The following is a 25,192-nucleotide window of genomic DNA, read 5'->3' on the forward strand; positions in this document are numbered from 1 at the left end:
AATGGTAAATGGGAGTGTTTTCTTGATTTCACTTTCAGATTTTTCATCCTTAGTGTATAGGAATGCCAGAGATTTCTGTGGATTAATTTTGTATCCTGCCACTTTACCAAATTCATTGATTAGCTCTAGTAGTTTTCTGGTAGCATCTTTAGGATTCTCTATGTATAGTATCATGTCATCTGCAAACAGTGACAGCTTTACTTCTTCTTTTCCGATTTGGATTCCTTTTATTTCCTTTTCTTCTCTGATTGCTGTGGCTAAAACTTCCAAAACTATGTTGAATAAGAGTGGTGAGAGTGGGCAACCTTGTCTTGTTCCTGATCTTAGTGGAAATGCTTTCAGTTTTACACCATTGAGGACGATATTGGCTGTGGGTTTGTCATATATAGCCTTTATTATGTTGAGGAAAGTTCCCTCTATGCCTACTTTCTGCAGGGTTTTTATCATAAATTGGTGTTGAATTTTGTCAAAAGCTTTCTCTGCATCTATTGAGATGATCATATGGTTTTTCTCCTTCAATTTGTTAATATGGTGTATCACGTTGATTGATTTGCGTATATTGAAGAATCCTTGCATTCCTGGAATAAACCCCACTTGATCATGGTGTATGATCCGTTTAATGTGCTGTTGGATTCTGTTTGCTAGTATTTTGTTGAGGATCTTTGCATCTATGTTCATCAGTGATATTGGCCTGTAGTTTTCTTTCTTTGTGGCATCCTTGTCTGGTTTTGGTATCAGGGTGATGGTGGCCTCGTAGAATGAGTTGGGGAGTGTTCCTCCCTCTGCTATATTTTGGAAGAGTCTGAGAAGGATAGGTGATAGCTCTTCTCTAAATGTTTGATAGAATTTGCCTGTGAAGCCATCTGGTCCTGGGCTTTTGCTTGTTGGAAGATTTTTAATCACAGTTTCAATTTCAGTGCTTGTGATTGGTCTGTTCATATTTTCTATTTCTTCCTGATTCAGTCTTGGCAGGTTGTGTCTTTCTAAGAATTTGTCCATTTCTTCCAGGTTGTCCATTTTATTGGCATAGAGTTGCTTGTAGTAATCTCTCATGATCTTTTGTATTTCTGCAGTGTCAGTTGTTACTTCTCCTTTTTCATTTCTAATTCTATTGATTTGAGTCTTCTCCCTTTTTTTCTTGATAAGCCTGGCTAATGGTTTATCAATTTTGTTTATCCTTTCAAAGAACCAGCTTTTAGTTTTATTGATCTTTGCTATCGTTTCCTTCATTTCTTTTTCATTTATTTCTGATCTGATTTTTATGATTTCTTTCCTCCTGCTAACTTTGGGGTTTTTTTGTTCTTCTTTCTCTAATTGCTTTAGGTGGAAGGTTAGGTTGTTTATTCGAGATGTTTCCTGTTTCTTAAGGTAAGATTGTATTGCTATAAACTTCCCTCTTAGAACTGCTTTTGCTGTATCCCATAGATTTTGAGTCGTCGTGTCTCCATTGTCATTTGTTTCTAGGTATTTTTTGATTTCCTCTTTGATTTCTTCAGTGATCACTTCGTTATTAAGTAGTGTATTGTTTAGCCTCCATGTGTTTGTATTTTTTACAGATCTTCTCCTGTAATTGATATCGAGTCTCATAGCATTGTGGTCGGAAAAGATACTTGATACAATTTCAATTTTCTTAAATTTACCAAGGCTTGATTTGTGACCCAAGATATGATCTATCCTGGAGAATGTTCCATGAGCACTTGAGAAAAATGTGTATTCTGTTGTTTTTGGATGGAATGTCCTATAAATATCAATTAACTCCATCTCGTTTAATGTATCATTTAAAGCTTGTGTTTCCTTATTTATTTTCATTTTGGATGATCTGTCCATTGGTGAAAGTGGGGTGTTAAAGTCCCCTACTATGAATGTGTTACTGTCGATTTCCCCTTTTATGGTTGTCAGTATTTGCCTTATGTATTGAGGTGCACCTATGTTGGGTGCATAAATATTTACAATTGTTATATCTTCCTCTTGGATCGATCCCTTGATCATTATGTAGTGTCCTTCTTTGTCTCTTCTAATAGTCTTTGTTTTAAAGTCTATTTTGTCTGATATGAGAATTGCTACTCCAGCTTTCTTTTGGTTTCCATTTGCATGGAATACCTTTTTCCATCCCCTTACTTTCAGTCTGTATGTGTCTCTAGGTCTGAAGTGGGTCTCTTGTAGACAGCAAATATATGGGTCTTGTTTTTGTATCCATTCAGCCAATCTGTGTCTTTTGGTGGGAGCATTTAGTCCATTTACATTTAAGGTAATTATCGATATGTGTGTTCCCATTCCCATTTTCTTAATTGTTTTGGGTTCGTTATTGTAGGTCTTTTCCTTCTTTTGTGTTTCTTGCCTAGAGAAGTTCCTTTAGCAGTTGTTGTAGAGCTGGTTTGGTGGTGCTGAACTCTCTCAGCTTTTGCTTGTCTGTAAAGGTTTTAATTTCTCCATCAAATCTGAATGAGATCCTTGCTGGGTAGAGTAATCTTGGTTGCAGGTTTTTCTCCTTCAACACTTTCAGTATGTCCTGCCACTCCCTTCTGGCTTGCAGAGTTTCTGCTGAAAGATCAGCTGTTAACCTTATGGGGATTCCCTTGTGTGTTATTTGTTGTTTTTCCCTTGCTGCTTTTAATATGTTTTCTTTGTATTTAATTTTTGACAGTTTGATTAATATGTGTCTTGGCGTATTTCTCCTTGGATTTATCCTGTATGGGACTCTCTGTGCTTCCTGGACTTGATTAACTATTTCCTTTCCCATATTAGGGAAGTTTTCAACTATAATCTCTTCAAATATTTTCTCAGTCCCTTTCTTTTTCTCTTCTTCTTCTGGAACCCCTATAATTCGAATGTCGGTGCGTTTAATATTGTCCCAGAGGTCTCTGAGACTGTCCTCAGTTCTTTTCATTCTTTTTTCTTTATTCTGCTCTGCAGTAGTTATTTCCACTATTTTATCTTCCAGGTCACTTATCCGTTCTTCTGCCTCAGTTATTCTGCTATTGATCCCATCTAGAGTACTTTTAATTTCATTTATTGTGTTGTTCATCATTGCTTGTTTCATCTTTAGTTCTTCTAGGTCCTTGTTAACTGATTCTTGCATTTTGTCCATTCTATTGTCCATTCTATCTCCAAGATTTCGGATCAACCTTACTATCATTATTCTGAATTCTTTTTCAGGTAGACTGCCTATTTCCTCTTCATTTGTTAGGTCTGGTGGGTTTTTATCTTGCTCCTTCATCTGCTGTGTGTTTTTCTGTCTTTTCATTTTGCTTATCTTACTGTGTTTGGGGTCTCCTTTTTTGCAGGCTGAAGGTTCGTAGTTCCTGTTGTTTTTTGTGTCTGTCCCCAGTGGCTAAGGTTGGTTCAGTGGGTTGTGTAGGCTTCCTGGTGGAGGGTACTAGTGCCTGTGTTCTGGTGGATGAGGCTGGATCTTGTCTTTCTGGTGGGCAGGTCCACGTCTGGTGGTGTGTTTTGGGGTATCTGTAGACTTATTATGATTTTGGGCAGCCTCTCTGCTAATGGGTGGGGTTGTGTTCCTGTCTTGCTAGTTGTTTGGCATAGGATGTCCAGCACTGTAGCTTGCTGGTCGTTGAGTGAAGCTGGGTGCTGGCTTGAGATGGAGATCTCTCGGAGATTTTTGCTGTTTGATATTATGTGCAGCTGGGAGGTCTCTTGTGGACCAGTGTCCTGAAGTTGGCTCTCCCACCTCAGAGGCACAGCACTGACTCCTGGCTGCAGCACCAAGAGCCTTTCATCCACAGGGCTCCTTAATTTGAGATGATTCGTTGTCTATTCAGGTATTCCACAGATGCAGGGTATATCAAGTTGATTGTGGAGTTTTAATCCGCTGCTTCTGTGGCTGCTGGAAGAGATTTCCCTTTCTCTTCTTTGTTCTCACAGCTCCCAGGGGCTCCGCTTTGGATTTGGCCCCGCCTGTGCGCGTAGGTCGCCGGAGGGCGTCTGTTCTTTGCTCAGACAGGACGGGGTTAAAGGAGCCGCTGATTCGGAGGCTCTGGCTCACTCAGGCCGGGGGGTAGGGAGGGTCACGGAGTGTGGGGCGGGCCTGCGGCGGCAGAGGCCGCAGTGACGTTGCAGCCTGAGGCGCGCCGCGCGTTCTCCCGGGGGAGTTGTCCCTGGATCCCGGGACCCTGGCAGTGGCTGGCTGCACAGGCTCCCCGGAAGGGCGTGTGCATAGTGACCTGTGTTCGCACACAGGCCTCCTGGTGGCGGCAGCAGCGGCCTTAGCGTCTCATGTCTGTCTCTGGGCTCCGCACTTTTAGTCGCGGCTCGCGCCCGTCCCTGGAGCTCTCTCAAGCAGCGTTCTTAATCCCCTCTCTTCGTGCACCAGGAAACAAAGAGGGACGTAAAAGTCTCTTGCCTCTTCGGCAGGTCCAGACTTTTCCCCGGACTCTCTCCCGGCTAGCCGCGGTGCATTAACGCCCTGCAGGCTGTGTTCACGTCGCCAAGCTTCAGTCCTCTCCCGGCGCTCCGACAAAAGCCAGAGCCTCAGCTCCCAGTCCCGCCCGCCCCGGCGGGCGAGCAGACAAGCCCCTCGGCTGGTGAGTGCCGGTCGGCCCGATCCTCTGTGTGGGAATCTCCCCGCTTTGCCCTCCGCAGCCCTGTTGCTGTGCTCTCCTCCGCGGCTCCCAAGCTCCCCCACTCCGCCTCCCGAAGTCTCCACCCGCGAAGGTGCTTCCTAGTGTGTGGACACTTTTCCTCCTTCACAGCTCTCTCCCGCTGGTGCAGGACCCGTCCCTATCCTTTTGTCTCTGTTTAGTTTTTTCTTTTGCCCTAACCAGGTACGTGGGGGGTTCCTTGCCTTTTGGGAGGTCTGAGGTCTTCTGCCAGCGTTCAGTAGGTGCTCTGTAGGAGTTGTTCCACGCGTAGATGTATTTCTGGTGTATCTGTGGGGAGGAAGGTGATCTCCGCGTCTTACTCTTCCGCCATCTTCCTGGAAGTCCCTCCTATATAGTTTTAAAAAATGTGTGTGTGTGTGTGTGTGTATGTGGTGTGTACATTTTCCTGAGTTTTACTAAAATTTCAGGAAATTGGTTGAGGGTTTTGAGCTAATGTGTGTATAATTTTTCCTATTTAATGTAATGGGAATAAGTTTCCTTTTGGCATTTTCATAAAGAATATCTGTTTTTTAGGACCCAATTACTGATATTAAGTGGGATATGCCAGGACTGGGAGGGGACCCTGCTGCCCTGAAGCCAATTCCTATCTCCATGGGCTCTCTGGTCCCCAGTTCCAGTTTCACCCTTTCTCTCCCCCAGGGCCCTGGAGTTGCCTACTTGCTGACCCTTGCAGGGACTCTCTAGACCCTGACCTCATCTGGCACAACCACTGGACCCCTTGCTCCTGCAGCTGAGCTGGGCCTTCCCTCTTTTAGGATCTCCCCCTTCTGGCCCCCAGAACCCCCAATCTTGGGAGAGTAGCTAATTTCCAGATTCCCAGATGGAGCCCGCAACTGCCTGACCAGTTCTTAATCCTTCCTTCTAATGGATGATCCCCAGAATGGGGGGCTGGGAACAAATTAGCAAGAAATGCAAAACTGCAATAAAAGTTTTTTAAAAATCTAAGCTAAAAAGCAGGTTATAAACAGTTTTATACTATACTAGTCAGGAAGCTTTTGGCTGTATGTAACTCAAAATGGTGGAAACATTAATGAAATCTTATTATCTCACTCAAGAAGTTGACAAGTAGAGTATTTCCCGAGTTGGCTGATTCAGTAGCATGATGACATCATCAAGAACTCAAGTCCCTTCCATAGTCCTGCTCTGCCATCTCCAGGTCATTGGCTCATCCTCTTAGTCTCATTCCCCTCATGGCCCCAAGATGACAGCCATTGCTCCAGGAAAGGCACTCTGCTGTCAATGTGTAGAGGCAGAAAAGACCTTATGCATGTCCTTCTCTGAGACTGAGGAAATCTCTCCCAGAACCTCCATCAAATTTCCCCTCATTGCTCATGGCAAGAACTGGGCCATGTGCCCCATTCTTAAGCCAGTCAGTGGCAAGGGGAATGGGAGCATCACCAAGAGTTGAACCCCGTAGATCTCAGCCCCCGCTGCATGTTAGCAATACCTGCAAAGTCTTGATGCCTGAGCTCACAACAGACCAGTTGTGAGCAGTATCTCTGGGGGTGGGACCTGGGGCTTAGTATATGTTTTTGATTCCCTAGGTATTTTTAAAAATATTTAATTTATTTGTTTGTTCATTCATTCATTCATTTGGTCACACCAGGTCCCAGTTGTGGCAGGCAGGCTCCCTAGTTGCAGCACACCGGCTCCTTAGTTGTGGCATGCGAACTCTTAGCTGCAACATGTATGTGGGATCTAGTTCCCTCACCAGGGATCGAACTCGGGGCCCCTGCATTGGGAACATGGAATCTTAACCACTGCACCACCAGGGAGTCCCCCCTAAGTATTTTTGATGGGCAGCAGGGGTCAGAACCACTATTTTACACTAATCATAGTTCATCTTCTGGGGCTAGGGAAGGGGCTATTTTCCCTGAAGTATCTGGTCACTAGACACCTGAAGAATATTAAGGTTCTTAGCAGACAAAATGATGGAAAGTGTTTGTTGTGTAGGCAAATGATAGTGTTTGACATATATGGTGTGCTCTTGTTTTAGGTTAAAAATTATGTAAATATATAATACAACATATATGCCAAGAAAAAATTGTGGAAGACCATGAATCAAACTTTTAATAGTTACTATCGTGGTGTGGTGAGGGGGAGAATTAGTTATAGCTGATTTCCACTTATTAATTGAAATTTTACCATGAACATTAATCACATAATCAGAAAAACAATGAAGATACATGCATTTTGAGAAAAAAGATTTTTTTTTTTAAAGAATAAAAGCAGTTGTAAGGGATGAAATGCTGCTTTATCCCTGTGAGGTAAACTCTCTGGGGCAAGCCCAGTTCCTTGTCCAGGAACTCACTGCTATGAGCTTAGAATTTATTACTCACCCAGCAAGAGTTTCCTCTCTTTCCCACCTGACCAGGAGAAAGGTAAACTCTCATCTGGACCGTCCCATTTTCCTCACCAGTGATTGGGTTAAGCCAGGACATGTGATGCAATTGTGGCCAATAAGATGTCAAGAGGCATCTGCTGGGGGTGTGGTGTGTGTTTCTGGGAAATGTTTCTTTACTTTTCAAAGAGACTCAGGAGAAGAGGGTCTCCTCTTCCCCCAGACATATTCTTGACTGTGTGTGATGCCTGGATATTGCAGCCGTTACTTTATGATTATATGGGGAAAATGTCCACATGCTGAGGATGACAGTGAAAATCCTTGGTAACATGTTTTTAAACCTAAAGTATAATTTCCATACAATAAAGTATGAAAATCTTAAGTGTACAGCATGGCTAAATTTTATGTATGTACACACTCATGTAAGCACTACCAGATCAAGATACAGAACATTTCCAGCGCTCCAGAGGGCTCTCTCCTGCCCCTTCCCAGTCAATAGCCAATACCCACTCTTCTGATTCCTATCTCCATAAATTACTTAACTGCCCTTGAACTTCACATGAATGGATTCATACAGTACATACTGTTCTGTGTTGGGCTTCTTTGTTCAACATGTTTTCTTTGAGATTCATTCATGTTTTTATGTATATCAAAAGTTTATCAAACCAATGTATAGTGTTCCATTGGTACCACAGTTTATCCATTTCCTGTTGATAGACATTTGAGTTATTTCCAGTTTTTGGATGTTATAAAAAGAAAAGATACTATGAACATTCTATGTATCTATCTTTGGGTGGATATATGTCCTCATTTCTCTTGTGCATATACCTAGTAGTGAAATCACTGACATAGGGTGAATAGCTATTTATTTAGCTTTAGTTAGATACTGCCAAACAGTTTACCAAAGTGGTTTAACCAATTTACACTCCCACCAGAAGTGTGATATATATATATTTTAGAAGTGTGATATTTTTGATTGTTCTATATTCTCACCAACACTTGGTATTGTCAGCCTTTAATTCTGGTTGTTTAGTAGTGGTATCGGATTGTAGTTTTAGTTTGCATTTCTCTGATGACCTTTTCAAGTGCTTTTTGGTCATTTCCTCTTCTAAGAGGTGCCTGTTTAAGTCTTTTTCCCTTTCTTAAAAGTGGGTTGTTTTGTCCTCTGTTACTGATTTGTAGGAGTTTGTTTACGTTTTGGATATGTCCTTGGTCAGATATACGAAATGCAAGTGTCTCCTCTCAGTCTGTAGATTATTTCTTCACTTGCTTAGTAATGTGTTCTGATGAGCATATTATATTTAATGAAGTTCAAGTTATCAGTGTGTTCAGCATGGTGTTTTTTGTGCTCTGTTTCGGAGATATTTGCTTACCCTCAAGATCATGGGGATATTTTCCTGTCTTTTCCTTTACAAGCCTGATTCTTTTTTTTTTTTTTTTTTTTTGCGGTACGCGGGCCTCTCACTGTTGTGGCCTCTCCCGTTGCGGAGCACAGGCTCCAGACGCACAGGCTCAGCGGCCATGGCTCACGGCCCCAGCCACTCCGCGGCATGTGGGATCCTCCCGGACCGGGGCACGAACCCGTGTCTCCTGCATCGGCAGGCAGACTCTCAACCACTGCGCCACCAGGGAAGCCCAAGCCTGATTCTTTTTAACATTTACATTTAGGTCTGTCATCCATACCACATTAATTAAGTTTTTAAAATAAATTCATTTATTTATTTATTTTATTTATCTTTGACTTCATTGGGTCTTCGTTGTTGCGCGCGGGCTTTCCCTAATTGCGGCAAGCGGGGGCTACTCTTCATTTCAGTGTGTGGGCTTCTCATGGCAGTGGCCTCTCATTGCGGAGCAGGGGCTCCAGGCGCACAGGCCTCAGTAGTTGTGCCATGCAGGCTCAGTAGTTGTGGCTCGCAGGCTCTAGAGCGCAGCCTCAGTAGCTGTGGCTCCTGGGCTTAGTTGCTCCACGGCATGTGGGATCTTCCCAGACCAGGGCTCGAACCCGCATCTCCTGCACTGGCAGGTGGGTTCCCAACCACTGCACCACCAGGGAAGCCCCAACACATTAATTTTTATGTATAGTGTTGGGTAAATATTTTTTCCCATACAGATTATTTTCTGTATGGATATCCAGTTTTTCCAGCACCACTGAATTGCAGTGGCACCCTTGTTGTAAATCAAGTGAACATACATGTTTCAGTTCATTTCTGGATTCCCAATTCTGTTCCATTGGTCTATTTGTCTATCCTTGTATCAATACCACCCTGGCTTAGTTACTATAGCTTGATGTTAAGCATTGATATCTGGTGGTGTATGTTCTTTGTCAAGATTGTCTAGGCTGCTCTAGGTCCATTGTATTTCCATATAAATTTTAGAATTGATTTGAAAATTTCAGTACCTAAACTTAGGAATTTGATTGTGATTGTACTAAATCTATAAGTCAATGTAAGGAGGACTGACTTAGCAACACCGTCTTCCAATCCATTTACTTAGCTCTTCTTGATGGCTTGGCTGAACGTCTGATTTTATTTAATCAACTGTGGAGCTACCTTACATTTGTCTTCTTATTATAAACAAGATTATATAAATGTGTTACATATTTTCCTTACTGCTTAAGGCATTTTTTTCTGGTTACTTGCAGCTAAAAACATCTCAACTGATATAACAAACTTGCCCTGTAGGGTGATGGATTAAGCAGAAGGCTTGAATCTATGCTACTCCCTGTGTGGCCACGGTAAGTCACCCAACTTCTCTGGGCCTATTTCCTTATCCATGGAAACCCCATAGGGTTGGAAAGTTCTTCTCTTTTTCATAAACCAGTGAACACTGACTCATCTTTTTTGTCTCAATTGAAGTATCATTTTCTTTGGGATGTCTCCTCTGATTCTTCCACTAAAACCTAGATATTCTTTTTCTATTCATGCCTTTGAAAGCAATCAGTACACTGTAATGTCATTGTTTGCATGCTTGTCTCCATCAGTGCCTTATTAATCAGGGAACAGAGGGTGCACTTAAAGGGCTTAATTGAAGAGAGTTTAATGAAGAGACAATTACAGAGGAATAGACAGGATTAAGGGATGATGAGGTACCCCAGGGACTAGCCATGGAGGCAAGCCATTACCATTCTTGGGTCTGAAGGATAGAGATGAAGGAAGTGTTACTGGAACACAGTGAGACCAGTAGCTGTGGAGGAGAGGCTGTCCAACATATACTATGGGCTATAGGGGAACATAGCCATAGGGAGAACCATGGGCAGGTAGGGAGGGGAGAATAAACACCCTATCCTTTTTCTTACCCTCTGATTTCCTTCAGCTCCCATTGGATCAACCCAACCAGAAGACAGAAGGCAAAGGATTCCAGGTGATACAGTCTGTAGAGGTCAGCCTCCTGGGGAACAAGGTAGGTCAGCAAGAGGCAGCAAATGGACATAGGAGAAGAAATAGGTAGTGGTCAGTATGCTCACCTTCAGTGCAAGCTTCTTGAGAATGGACACTAAGTCTTTGACAAACAATGTTGCCATAGTTTTTTTACACACCCGTTACAAAAATTTAAATGTTATAGAAAATAAAAGACCCTCTATTATCCCCAGAAATAATGATAGCTATTTGTTATACATCACTTCAGGTTTTACATACATGTACACCGAATATGTGGGTCTGTGGAAGACTGTATTTCCAAAAATGACCACAGCAATATTTCTGGTCTTCTATGGTCTTTCTGATATTGGCACTCCCCATCACTAGGTAAATCTACATCCTCTCCCTTTGAACGTGGGGAGGGCCTTGTGACTGCCTTGACAGATGGGATGTGGCAGAAGTGATGCTGCATGGCTTCCAAGGCCAGGTCATAAAAGGCAAAATGGATTCTCCTGGAAATCTCTTTCTTTTGGGGTGCTTACCATGGGAACCCAGCACCACATTGTGAGGAACCCCAGGGCACATGAAGAACCACATGCAAGTGTTCTGACTGGTTGCCAGCTGAGGTCCCAGCTGACAGTCAGCATTAATTGCTGGATGGGGGAAAGAATGAGCCTCCGGATGATCCCAGCGCCCGGCCTTCGAGCCACCTCAGCTGATGCTGCGTGGAGCCGAGGCACGCATCCCCCCAAGCCCTGCCCACATGGAGGGTTCATGAGCACAATAAATGTTGTGTTTGTTTTTTGAGCCACTGAGATTTTGAGTGCTTTGTTACATAGTCATAATAACTAAAACAGAGGCGGTATTAAAGGGCTATGATCTCAGGCTGTGGAACCAGACTTCTTGGTTTCAATGTGATCTCTGTCACTTATTCCCTGTGTAATATTTGGCAAGTTGCTCAAATTCAAATCCTCAATTTCTTCATCTGTAAAATGGGAATAAGATTAAAAATCTCACAGAGTAGGATTGGTCTATAAAACAATCAGCTGGGTTCTCAGCACATATTAAATTATTATAATTATTGATCACTGATTCCCTCAAAGACCACCAGAAAAAACCTGATGATCAAACAAAACGAAATATATTAAATTTACTGCAGAAAGGGAGAATAACACCTTGAAAAAGTCTTAGTAGTACCTCCAAGTGAAGACATTAAGGAAGGATACTTACAGGGTTTTAAAGGTTGCACTGGATGGTTTTAAGATGGGTCACATAAGGCAGGTAGCTGGTTGGAATTGGGCAGAATTTATAAGAACTTTGGATTAGTGAATGCAGAGGGGCAAGGGCATTGAAATGAGTCTAGATGAGCAAGTTTTCTGTTTTGATAAGTAAGGTGTTTAGTTTTTATCTGTCTTATCTTCAAAGAGTGGGTACTTCCTGGAGCAAACCCCTAAACTATTACTTGGTCCCAGTATTATTTAACACAGGAACAGAAAAGTGTGTTGTTTTCAGTTCTCATTAATATAAATTTCTTTTCATGGAAAAGGGCTCATAGCCTACCCCACCTATTATATTGAAACTTTCCTTTTCATTGAACAACATACCTTGGATAGCTTTCCTTATGAGAACATATCAATTAATTTAATTCTTTTTAACATCTGCTTGATATTCACTGGTATAGCTGCAACATGACTTGTCTGCCCTTTCACATATCAGCAGACACCTGGTGTGTATATGTAGTGAGGTGGGGGGCCCAGACCCTCAGAACAGTGTCTGGCACAGAGTAAGCACTCAGAGACGGTTTGCTATTGAAAGGAGCGTGTACCTGAAGTCTGTAAAATGCCATATACATGTAAGGTAAGGATGGATGGTTGGGCTTCCTCATTACTGCATCTTGTCCCATCCCACTTTTGTCATCTATGTTAGGAATCACCTCAGGATGCACGCGGCATGAAAGAGGTCCAGAAGCCCTTATGTGCTCACGGTGAGGAAAAGAGGAGATTGCTGAGATGCAGGAAAAACAGTGAGTGTGAGGGGCGGTAGGGTGGCCAGCCAAGGCGGGGCTGGATGGAGGATGCAGCTGAGATTCAGAGGTGCTCAGGTGCCCAGGAGATAGGTGGTGGCATTGAGTCAATGCCAGTGAGAACGGATCACGAGTTTCAGTGGCTGTGGACTTTAGCAACTTGTGCCATCAGGCCCCACTGAGCAGGCAGGGCAAGGGGTACCTCATGAAACCAGCAAGGACTCAAAAAAAACCAGGAGGGCCGCCTTTCCCTATTGCCACGAGGACATTTCCCCTACATCCAGATATCGTCTTCAGGAGAAGGAAGCCGAAAAGGAAACATTTGAAGAAGAAATGGCAGACCCAGAGGGGTTTTAAATTGAAAATCAGACACAACATTTATGAAAATGAAGCTGATACAAAATGAAAATACAGGTTTTCCACTAGGGGTGGTAGCACACCGATAGGAGACCTTCAGAAATAGGTGGGGCATTCCCCCCGCTTTTTTATCATGAAAACTTTCAAACGGCAATGTAAAAAAAAAAATTGAACAAATACACATACCTCATCACTTAGATCTTTCAATTGTCATGGGGAATTTTTTGGCCATAATTGTTTTATCTATTTTTTCTGAAGTAGTTTAAAGTAAATTACAAACAGTCTGATATTTCACCGCAAATGCATCTCTGAAAAATAAGAACGTTTTTCTACATAATGCGGGGGTGTTCTTTGTTGGCAGTGGGAAGTGCTCCTGGCAGGTACACAGGCGAGGGGCAATGCAGGGCTCACTTCAGCTCAGGGAAGAATCGTCTGGCCCAAACGCTGACAGCATCATCTTGTGGAAAGCCTGCTCCATAGAAAGACACAATTGTGTGGGACTGTGTGTGGGGTGTGTGTCAGAGTGTGCTATCCTATATTTATTCATTTAATATATATGTCTTTATTATAAAAGTCACACATAAACTGATAAGATGTGGGGACATACATGTAAAAACATTATAAAGAAGCAGCAGGAAAAAAATCACCTATAATCCACCCTCCAGGATCAACCACTGTGAACACTTTGCCTTATTTCCTTCTAGTCTCTATCTTTTTACATAGTTGAGATTATACCATGTGTGTACATATTCAGTTTCTATTTTAGAAAGCCATACTTCGAATTGGTTATTTAAAGTCTTCTGACCCCTGTCCACTTACCACACCCTAGTAGGGTGAGGACCTGGAGAGTCAGAGATCTGTTTCTGAAATGAACAATATGCCACGTTTTAAAAAATGAGCCTAATTGGTGGCTTGTTAATTTACTCCACCCTACCTACTCTTGACCTCAGTTAATCAACAGGATGGTTTTATAATGTGGAGCTTATCATGCCCATTTTCCAGATGAGACACCCAAGGCTGAGGGAGTGCAGGAAGCCACGCAGAGGTTCCACAGACTATGGGCTTCTCCACTCTTATTTATAGCCCCCAATACAATGATCAGCTCCCTGACCAGCTCCAGGGAAGGCACGGCAGGAATACTGGGGATGCAGAGCAGGCACTTCACAGGGGATCTTGGGAGATGGGAGACTCACAGACTCTCTTCTGTGGAATCCTAAACAACAAGTAGGATTTATCCAGTTGCGTGGGGGTGCTTGTGTCTCTCTTTCCCACTTTGATCATCTGCCTCTCGGTTGGGGCATGGTTTAGGAAAGAAGAGTTTATGTCTATGTCTGTGTATGTGTACCTGGGGCCAGTGCTTGGAGTGAAAACACAAACTATCTGTAGTCGATTAAAGATGGCTGCAAATTCTTTGACATTCTTTCCCTTCAAGAGGAGGGATCTATGTGCCTCCCCTTGACCCTGGGCAGGTTCAGTAACTGCTTGACGAACAGAACACAGAAGTGAAATTGTGCCTGTTTGTGGGCCAAGACCTTAAGAGACTGGAAGCTCCATATTCTATCTTTTGCACTTGCTCTTAGAATGCAGCTGCCATGCTGTGAGGAAGCCCAAGCAGCCCTGTGGAGAGGTCCATGTAGAGATAATGTAGGCCACTGGTCTACAGCCCCAGATGAACTCCTAGCCATCAGTTAGCACCAACCTGCTACCCATGGGAGTGGGCCATCTTGGAAGTGAATCCTCCAGCTCTACTCTAACTGCCCCAGCTCGTGCTTCATGGAGCAGAGATAAGCCAACTCTGCTAATCCCTGCCCAAATCACAGATTTGTGAGCAAAGTAATTGACTATTGTTATTTTAAGTCACTACATTTTGGAGTGGTTTATTACGCAGGATTAGATAACAAGAATACCACTGTTTTCTGAGCTGATCTAATAAGCTGAATTATATGTGGAAACTTTCACACATGCTGTGCCGTTTAGTCCTCATATTTCCCTCTAAGGTAAGAAAAACAATAGCTAACATTTACTGAGTGCTTGCTATATGCCTACTGCAGTTCAAAATCCTTTTCCAATTCACTTAATTTAATTGTTCCAGTAACCCTGTTTCATAGGTACTCTTATCCTCCTTTTACAGATATGGAAAACAGGCACAGAAATTGGAGAACTTGCCCCAAACCATGCAGGAGGAGGCAGAACCAAAGACTCAGTTGTCTGATTTGAAAGGCAGCAATCCTAACCACTATAATTTTCTGCCTCTCAGACAGAGGGTTGATGAGAACACTGAGTCTCAGAGAGGTGAAGTGACTTCCCCAAGGTTGCACAGCTAATGGGTGACTTTAGACCACTTAGCTGCCATGGCCCTGACAGCACTGCCTGCCTTTCGGGCTTATTTCTGTGTGAGCCGTGGCTGGCTCTCAATCTGCAGTGGTACTGCCTAGCTTGATCTGCTTCCTTACTCTGCAGCTGTGGTACCCAGTGACCTTTGGCTGTTCCCACACATTCAATTCCATCCTCAAAGCACAGGATTTTTCAAATCAAGAAAGTTCTTTAGAAGAATGTGCCTCAGGCTCAGAAGGACTTTCCAACAGAAATTTCCGACATTCCAAGGATAGTTTGTGCTTTGAGCACTGCCTGGCTGCAGACCTCTCGCCCTTCCGGCTGGTCTCTGCCCTCTCCTACACCTTCCTCTGTCTGCTTTGCAAATGAGGGGTAGGAGTGAGCCAGGCGGGATGTCAGGGATAAGAGAAAGTGAACATGAGCTCTACTGTCACACAGACCTGTGACCCAGGGCAACTGTTAAACCTCTCTGAACCCCTACTTACCTACCTGTAAAATGGGATTTTGAATAACCTCTTCCTCGTAGGGTTGTTGTGAGGATTAAATGAGGCAGTATATGTGTTTCCCAGAGCTCCTTTCAGTGTAGGCCTTGTTGCCTGTAGCTGCACAATTGACTGTAGCTCCCACACTTAAGAGAGAATATCTAGAGGCTGCTGCAGGACCCCGTGTAGCCGTCCCTGGAGCCCACGTGTCTGTCCACCAGTGCAGGGGAGCACAATGTGCCTTCTGCTTCTCTTCTGCTTCCCAGATCTGATGTGAGTGCCTTTCATTGGCAGATCCCGGTGCAAACCTGTTGGCAAGGGATTCCTGGGAATGTCCCCTCCATGCTTCTAGTCCCTGCAATGGGGGAGAGTGTAGACGGGGAGGAATGGTGCTGAGTTGCCAACAAGAAATCTAGCATATTTTCATTTCTAAAGAACCAATGGGCAAGGGCAATGCTTAACCCAGATGGGGACCAACAGTCCTCATCAGATGAAGGTGCAAGAGGCATTGCTGATGTGTGGAAGAGAGTGAGAAGCAGAGAAAGCCGCAAAGGTTGGTCTCTGGGTCTCAGGCTCTTTGGAACTGCGTTTGAACATGTGACCTGGCTCAGCCAATAAGATGTGTCCTATGCTTCAAATCAGGGGCTGGGAAAACAGAGATGAGGGAGGGGTGGAGAACTTGTGGCAGAGGCAGCAATGACTACAGTACCGCATTTCCGGGGAGCAGTGGTACATTCCAAGCCTGCAGTGTGTCCAGTGAGCAGTTCTGGTGGGGCGGTGGTGTGCAGGACCGGGACCCGGAACCACACGGAAGCAGTGTTCTCATTAGACTAGCTCTGTGGCACAGTTCAGGCTGTGTTTTTGGTTGCAGAGTTTCCAAGCCTAGTTCTCTAGGCTTTCCCTTCCCAGTGATTCACTGGGTTAACTAATATCTTTTCAGTGAGCTCATTTTCTGCTTAAATTAGTCAAGGTTGGTTCTGTTGCTTGCCACCAAGTAACTGACTATAGTGAACTCAGAAGGCCATTGTGAAGATTAAATGTAAAGAACTTAGCACAGGTCCTGGTACATCACAAGCACCCAATATTAGTCAGGTTCTGCTGCAGATAACCAGACCAGGTTAAACTGAAAGAGACTTGATACAGGGGATTAGGTGCTTGCAGGATTGTTGGATGTGCTGGACAAGCAGGTTCTAGATAGAACTTCCAGGAATGTCCCCCAGAATATATCAACAACATTGGTGCACCAAGGGAGCTTCTAAATCCTCTATGGTTGGGAGGATGGAGCTTCAGGAGGTCCCTGTCCCAATTGCTGGCTCCAGGACCACGTTCCCTCAGCTGAGAGGCACAGATCAGGAAACTGTGCTACTACTGTTGGTTCCAGGACCACGCTGCCTCTGCCTTGATTGATGGCAAGAGAACGCATGTCCATAACCTTCCTCTCAGTAATACAGTGCAAGGCACCCATCACTCTGGACCTCTGCTATCACTGCTGCAGGAAAAAACAAATGCTCCCAGCATATGCTTACCAGTGCAGAGAGTGGAAATACATTCTCCACCTCACTTCTGGCTTCCAAACAGTGCATCCATTTTGGAATACAGGTGTCTCAAGGACCCGGTCTGTAGACTCGAGTTTGCCAACTTTTGATCTGCAGTAAAGCATGCACAAATGGAGCTGAGTGAGCCAACCCACGATGTCAGACACACACCCTAAATATAGGGATCACTTCTTGCTTAGTGCACTGCTTGTACTTCCCTACTCTCGCTTTTGGTGCCCTGCTTGCTGGTACCCTAAGCACATGCTCAGTCTGCCCCTGCTGGACTAAGAACCCAATGAGGAAAAGGTGAGCAGCCACAGCTTGGGTCTTCCAAGGCAGAGAGGCAGAAAGTGGGCAGAATGTCCATTTCTTCTGTGTTCGGTGAACTAGTTTGACAGAACAAAAAGCCTTGCCGTGTTTCTTGTCTCTTCAAGCCTTGAGGCCTAGACTCAAAATTAATTCCCCCAAGGAGGTGCTCAAGAGGTGATGCTTCATGATGCCTCTGGGACACGTGTGGGCCGAAGAGACCAAAGCCTGGGGCAGGTAGAAAGAAGACTTCTCCCATCCATCTGAGTTATCTTGGTGGGACACCAGTTAAGAAGGCAGAGCAGAAGTAGAAGACCTGCCAGTTCCTGGCAACAGCTTCTCCCACAGCAAATCTGGGTCATGTCTGAGGGAGGGTGCTGATTGAGGCATCTGGCACCCGAGCTCTGAAAAAAGCACAACTGGGCAGCGTGTCAGAATCAGCCCTTGGCAGCGCAGGGCAGGGTAGAGGTTAAGAGCAAGGGCCCTGGAGTCAGACAGACACGGTGCTTATGTGCTCAGGGAGTGGACAAAGTGACTTAAGCCCTCTGAGCCTTTGTTTCCTCTTCTGTATAAGGAGGTTAATACCTGTATCGTGGGTGTGGGTAGCACTGAGTGTAGTGTCTGACACTGAGTAAGTCCTCCACATGGTGAAGCAATTATTAAAATGAAAAAAGGGAAGGGAATGGACGCATACTGAGGGCCTGCTGTGTGTCAGGCACTTGCTCTATACCACCTCCTTTCATCTTCACAGCAGCTCAGGGCCTCCAAGTTACCAATAGAAACCCCTGGAGTGTGCAGTTCAGCAGCACAGAGGCAACCCTGTGAGGTGAAAATTCTCCTTCCCATTTTGTAGAGAAAGAAACGTCGGTATAGCAGACACTGTCAGGGCCTCACCCGTATCCTTTTGCCCTCACCACCTCAGCAACTTCCGACGGCTGACACCTGCATTTCTTTGCCCAAGAATTTCCTGTTACTGTCAGGCTGTCAGGCTGGGAGGACTGGGACGTTAACAATCCCCTTCCCAGCAGCTTTCAACCACTGACGACTGATGGGCGTTTGTGCAGAAATACCCTGTCTGCCATGACCCAGGGGGATAACCCTGAGGTGTCAGTGCTGCACTGTCTCTCAAAAATTCCCAATGGGATTAAGCTTCCTATCTAATAAGATATATTTATCCTTGTTACAAGTGAAGAAGTTCTCACCCTTTCCCCAAAGTGAGGAGAAGCGTGATCCCCATGGTCATGGTATCCATTGCTAGTTTGGTTTTTTTAAACTTTATATTGGAGTATAGTTGACTAAAAATGTTGTGTTAGTTTCAGGTGTACAGCAAAGTAATTCAGTTATACATGTATCAAGTCTTTTCCCATTTAGGTTATTACAGAATATTGAGCAGAGTTCCCTGTGTCCATTGCTAGTTATATTAATTGTTCTTCACAATCCCATGGAAAAGTCTGTTACCTAAAGACCGAATTGTAAAATTAAGGTTAAAATTTTACATAAGACAAAAATAAGAAGAATAAAGTAGCATATAAAAATAAGCACAGGGACTTCCCTGGTGGCACAGTGGTTAAGAATCCGCTTGCCGGGGCTTCCCTGGTGGCGCAGTGGTTGAGAGTCCGCCTGCCGATGCAGGAGACACGGGTTCGTGCCCTGGTCTGGGAAGATCCCACATGCTGTGGAGCGGCTGGGCCCGTGAGCCATGGCCGCTGAGCCTGCGCGTCCGGAGCCTGTGCTCTGCAACGGGAGAGGCCACAACAGTGAGAGGCCCGCGGACAGCAAAAAAAAAAAAAAAAGAATCCGCCTGCCAATGCAGGGGACACAGGTTCGACCCCTGGTCTGGGAAGATCCCACATGCCACGGAGCAGCTAAGCCCATGCACCACAACTACTGAGCCTGCGCTCTAGAGCCCGTGAGCCACAACTACTGAGCCTGCATGCCACAACTACTGAAGCCCGTGCGCCTAGAGCCCGTGCTTCGCAACAAGGGAAGCCACCACAATGAGAAGCCCACACACCACAACGAAGAATAGTCCCCACTGGCCGCAACTAGAGAAAACCTGCGCGCAGCAACGAAGACCCAACACAACCAAAAATAAATGAATGAATAAATGAATTAATTAAATAAATTTAAAAAATAAAAAAATAAGCACATATATATAACAAGCAAAGAGAATATATGCAGAGTTCCATATTACAGTCTTTGGCTGTAATTGGTCGTGAGCTCACAGTTGATGTCTATGGCTTCCTTCTTTGCTACATATTCTTCATTTTCCTTGCTCTCAGACAGGACCTGAGCTAATTAAAATTCTTCATTTGATGGAGTGACCCAAACCATCCTTCTCGAAGGGTCTGAGTCCCCGGTTATTCTACTTTTTGTTTGTTCATTTGCTATAGTTTTACCTTAACATTGATGACCCAGAAAATCCACTGCATTCTAGACATAGTTCTTCTTGTCCCCATTTTTTAGCTGCAATCCAATTTCCTCTTGGTTATCAAGATCAATCATTCTATCCTGTAAATAACCCACTTTCTGCTGTTTGCTTCAGTGGCATAAGGAGCTCAAAACTGCCAGGTTGGGCTTCCCTGGTGGCACAGTGGTTGAGAATCTGCCTGCCAATGCAGGGGACACGGGTTCGAGCCCTGGTCTGGGAAGATCCCACCTGCCGCGGAGCAACTAGGCCCGTCAGCCACAACTACTGAGCCTGCGCGTCTGGAGCCTGTGCTCCGCAACAAGAGAGGCCGCGATAGTGAGAGGCCCGCGCACCGCATTGAAGAGTGGCCCCCACTTGCCGCAACTAGAGAAAGCCCTCGCACAGAAATGAAGACCCAACACAGCCATAAATAAATTTAAAAAATTAAAAACAAAAAACAAAAAAAAGCTTGCCAGGTTAACAGTATCATTCAATGGAACTGTTCTTGTGTCCTCTGGTTGAAGTATTCCCACCCTGGAGACTAAGACCTCCAAACCACCAGAGTTCAAGGTTCCTGAGTTGGAAAGTATGTTGTTGGGTATCATAGGGAGAGGAGACACTTCTACTTCTATCTCTTTATTATTTATGGTTCTTCATAACCAGGATCAGTGGTCTCTGATTCAAAGCACATACAGTATCCTGTAAGACAGAACCCATTCCTTTCAGGATGTCGACTTACAACTGGTGCAGTAACTGAGTCTCCAGCAAGCTATTCCACCTTCCAATTAGTCCAGCCACTTCCAGGTGATAGGGTGTGTGGCAAGAGCAATTAATTCCATGGGCATGATTCCATTTCTGCACTTTCTTTGCTATGAAATGAGTTCCTTGATCAGAATTAATACTACAGGGAATGCCAAGATGGTAGCTAAAGCATTCAGTGAGTCCACAGATGATGATTCTGGCGGATGCATTATGGTCAGAGAAGGCAAATCGATATCCAGAACATGTACCTTTTCCCAGGAGGATGGATCTCAGCTCCTTCCAAGGTGGAAGAGATCCAATGTAGTCAACCTGCTACCAGGTGTTTGGCTAGTTTCCCCAAGGAATGGTGTCTATTGGGAACTCAGTTTGATCTCTTCTCTTGATAGATTAGGCACTCAGCAGTAGCTTTAGCCAAGTTGACCTTAAGGGGAAATTCATGTTGTTGATCCTATGCATAGCTTCCACTTCTGTCTCCATGACAACTTTGTTAATGGACTCATTAAGCATGCACTGGGGTGGCTTGGGAAAGGGGATGACTGACATTCACTGAATGCATCATTTGGTCTACCTGATTATTAAGAACCTCCTCTGCAGTGGATACCCTTTGTGGAGGCATTCATATGGGCACAAATATCCTCATGGTGTGCGCCCATTCTGAGGGGGTTCATTCATCTGCTTCTTCCCTAGACTGCTTTTTCACCAAACTTCCAATTATGTTTCTTCTAAGTTCATGACCGTATGGCCAAAATATATGGTCTGCCCATGGATTAATATAGATCCTTCTGGCCTTCTCTCACTCTAGACATAGTAGACAGCCAGATGTATTACTTGAAATTTTGCCCATTGGGAAGATTTTCCTTTATTATTGCCCCTCAGGATCACCCATGAGTAGGGCTGTTGTGCAGCGGTTGTCCACATTGAGGTGGTACCAGAATTTTTTGCATACTCATCTGTATGCAAAAAGAGAATTGAGTTTTCTCTTCCTTAGTCAACTGGTTATAAAAAAAAAAGCACCCCAGGAAGCCAAAGGCATTGATTAAGAGAAGGGAGGTGATGCAATAGAAGTTGATGTCAAAGGAGTCTGAGCCACATCTGCTTGTGCAATCTACTTGTACCTTCTGGACCTGTGCAAGCTTGGCCTCTTATACACTGTTTCCATTTTATGACAGATTTATATTGCATGTGTGCAAGCTTATGTTTAGATGGGTCAGGCAGCACCCAGTTCATGATGAGAAGCTCAGGCCATATGTCCTGTGATTAGGTGTTCAGTCTCTACCGAGGCCCAGTGGCAAGTCAGAAGCTGTTTCTAAAAAGGAGAATAGAACAGAACAGATGTGGAAGAGGTCATAGATTTGCTCCAAAATCCTAGGGGTCTGTGCTGTGATTCTCCTATTGGTACTTTTCAGAGGCTCCACAGAGCATCCCTATTTGCCATAGGCACTTCAGATATCATTAGCTGTGCTAGATCATAAGGCCAAGCTGGTAGAGTGGCTTCTATCGCAGCCCAAACTTGCTGTAGAGCCTTCTCTTGCTCTGGTTTTCACTTGAAACTGACTTACAGATAACTCTTAGATGGGTCCAGTCTCACACTTACATGTGATATATATCATCTCCAAAGTCCAAAAAAGGCCTACTAAGTACTGTATCTATTTTCATTGTAAGTGGTGCAAGGTAGTGTAACCTGTTTTTCACCTTAGAGGAGATAATCTTGACATACTTCAGACCATTGGATCCCCAACACTTTATCTCTCACCCTTTGTTCATATATGTCCTTCTAAGGTGTCTAAAATACTCGTTACTTTCTGTTCATCAGATCCAGTGAGCAAAGTGTCATCAATGCAGTGGCCCAGTGTGATGCTTTGTGGACTCTCAAGACAATCAAGATCTCTGTGGATTATGTTATGGCAGAGAACAGAAGAATTGATGTATTCTTGAGGCATGGCTGGGAAGGTAGACTGTTGTCCCTGATAGGTAAAAGCAAGCTGCTTCTGATTGTCCTTATACATTGGTATGGGGTGCAGGGAGGCATTAGGCATAAGTAGCTGCTTACTAAGTGCCGGGGCCGTGTTGATTGTTTCAGTAAAGATACTACACCTGAAACAGCAACTGCGGTGGGAATCACCACCTGATGAAGTTTATAATAGTTAGGATCTCATTTTTCAAGATCCATCTGACTTCTGCATAGGAGAAACTGGAAAGCTAAATGGGAGATATAATAAGTAACAGTATTCCTACTTTTTTCAAGATTTCAAAGGCATTCATCTTTGCAATTTCCCCAGTGATGTGGTGTTGCTTCAGATTCACCACAGCAGTAAGAGGGGAAGTGCCAAGTGTTTCTGCTTAGTCTTTCCTACCATAATGATCCTCATCCCATTGCTCAGGGAGCCAATATGGGGATTCTGCAAGTTGTCAAGTATGTCTATTTATATAACAAATTTAGAAACTGAGAACATAACCCACAGGGTAGATTTGTGGACAGACTGGGTCTACCATGAGTCTGACTTGAGCTGCAATGCTATCACTTGACACTACAACCCCCATTTTGGACCACAGTAGCATTTTGGGTCCCCAGGAATTAGCATCAGTTCAGGGCCCGTGGATAGTAATCTCTGAAAATTTCTTTTTCCTTCTAACACAGTCACTCTAGCAAATGGCTGCAGGTCATTTGGGGGAATGCTTAGAGGAAGATTCACTGTGTGTACCTGAGACAATAGTGCAGAGCCATTCTCCAGTAATACCCCACATCCCCTACAATAGAAGGGCTCTTTGTGTGTGAATTGACATAGGTTTCAAAACTGAGTGAGAGCCATGACTCTTCACAGTCGAGACTGCCAGATTTTTGGCTACCAGATCTAGAATTTTTCCTGTTACAGAAGTCAAACAGTTCTCTAGTAGGGTGCCCATCTATTTCATTCGTAGGACTCCATGATCAATTAAATATTATCAAAGACCTCTGTGGACCAAGACATTCTACTTACTGGGACATTCCCTACTGCCCTTTAAGATAGATGTGCCCACCTGGTCTTAGTTAAGCGCTGCCATTTGTCTTCTGCTACTTCAGGATCCCATCATTTTCATTGGAATCAGGGAGCCTGTATCAATGGTGACATTCCCTGTGGTTGAATCTGTCATTCAAAGAGATCAACCACAGAGCTTTCAGGGACACATGTGCTCCCCTCTTGAGGCCTTAGTCAAGGCAGTGTCTCCTGGGCCTTCTCATGGAACACAGTTGGTGGGTGGGTGTGCAGGCTGCACATGATAAATCCAGTCAAAACTTCTCATGTCCCTATGCCTTTGAATTTCCTCCTCCATATAATTCAGGCATATAAATCCAGCCTCTGGCATCCCAACCTCATTAGATGACACTCACTGCTGGTTCAAGTTTTAGTCAGTCACCAAGTAAGCAGTTAGAGACATCTCCAGGGGCATGAGGTGACACATTAGATCTGGAATCTCTATTAAGATCAACAGTGTCAATGAATTTGCTCACTATGGTGCTCTTGGTCTCCTTATTCATGAACAGGGGCTGGTTGTCCCTCTGCAGCCATCACTCAGGACCCTGTTCACACCTTAGGTGTGTCTTTAAAAAACAATAATTAGGGACTTCCCTGGTGGTCCAGTGGTAAAGAATCCGCCTTCCAACGCAGGGGACGTGGGTTTCAATCCCTGGTCGGGGAACTAAGATCCCACAAGCCGTGGGGCAACTAAGCCTGCGTGCCCCAACTACTGAGTTCATGTGCCTCCAAGAGAGAGCCTGCGTGCCACAAACTACAGAGCTCACACGCCCTGGAGGCTGCACTCCGCAACTGGAGAGAGAAAACCCACACGCCACAAATGGAGAGAAACACGAGCAGACAGCACGCCGTAACGATAAAATCCCGCATGCTTAAGATCCCGTGTGTCGCAACTAAAACCCGACTCAGTCAAAAAAAAAAAAAAAAGAAAGAAGGAAAGAAAATGTTTTTATTGAGGTATAACTGACATACAACATTATATTGTGTACAACATAATCATTCCCTATTTCTATGTATTGTGAAATGATCACCATTTCGATTCCACATATAAGTGAGATCATATGTGACTTTCTGTTCCACTGGGTCCCCAATGATGCCTCTGCCCACTCACCTGACTGTCCCTGTCTCCTTCCCCTTATGAATCTATGAGGCCATAAAATGTTCTAACTGGCAGGAATTGTAGGTATACATTTGGAAGTTGTCTATGTATACTTATGGCTCATATAAATGATACAAAGAGAGCAACGAGAATGATCCTGTAAGATGCCACCCTTCTGCTGCCTCCCCTCCTAACTAACTCTTGAGTCTGCCCACTTCTCTATCCTCACTTCCACATGCCAGCCCAGGCACCTTCATCTCTTATCTCTTACCTGTAAAGGTGTTCTAATTGTCCTCCAGCATAATCTATTCTCTCTCTGTAACAAATGTGTTGTTTTTAAAAGTTATTATTCATAAACAATAAAATTCACTGAACACTATATAGTGTTCAGTTCTGTGAATTTTGACAAACACACACAGTCAAGTAACCACCACTATAATCAAGATATAAAACAATTCTTTCACGCTAAAATATTCCCCCATGACCCTTGGCAGTCAACCCCACCAACTCCACTTACCCCCTGGCAGCCACTGATCTGTTTTCTATCCATGTAGTTA

General features: G+C 44.3%; 1 protein-coding gene across 1 annotated transcript in view; it reads left to right on the top strand.

Moving 5' to 3' along the window:
* Positions 1–25,192, top strand: part of PDYN (prodynorphin) — a 99,639-nt gene that overhangs the window by 21,286 nt on the left and 53,161 nt on the right. Inside the window, exons 2-4 of the mRNA XM_067707680.1 lie at positions 9,599–9,691; positions 10,270–10,356; positions 12,240–12,336. Coding sequence (XP_067563781.1) covers positions 12,323–12,336 — 14 coding nt within the window. The 5' untranslated portion in view covers positions 9,599–9,691; positions 10,270–10,356; positions 12,240–12,322. The remainder of the gene's footprint in view (positions 1–9,598; positions 9,692–10,269; positions 10,357–12,239; positions 12,337–25,192) is intronic.

This window comes from Pseudorca crassidens, chromosome 15 (assembly GCF_039906515.1).
Source record: "Pseudorca crassidens isolate mPseCra1 chromosome 15, mPseCra1.hap1, whole genome shotgun sequence".
Taxonomy (NCBI): Eukaryota; Metazoa; Chordata; class Mammalia; order Artiodactyla; family Delphinidae; genus Pseudorca; species Pseudorca crassidens.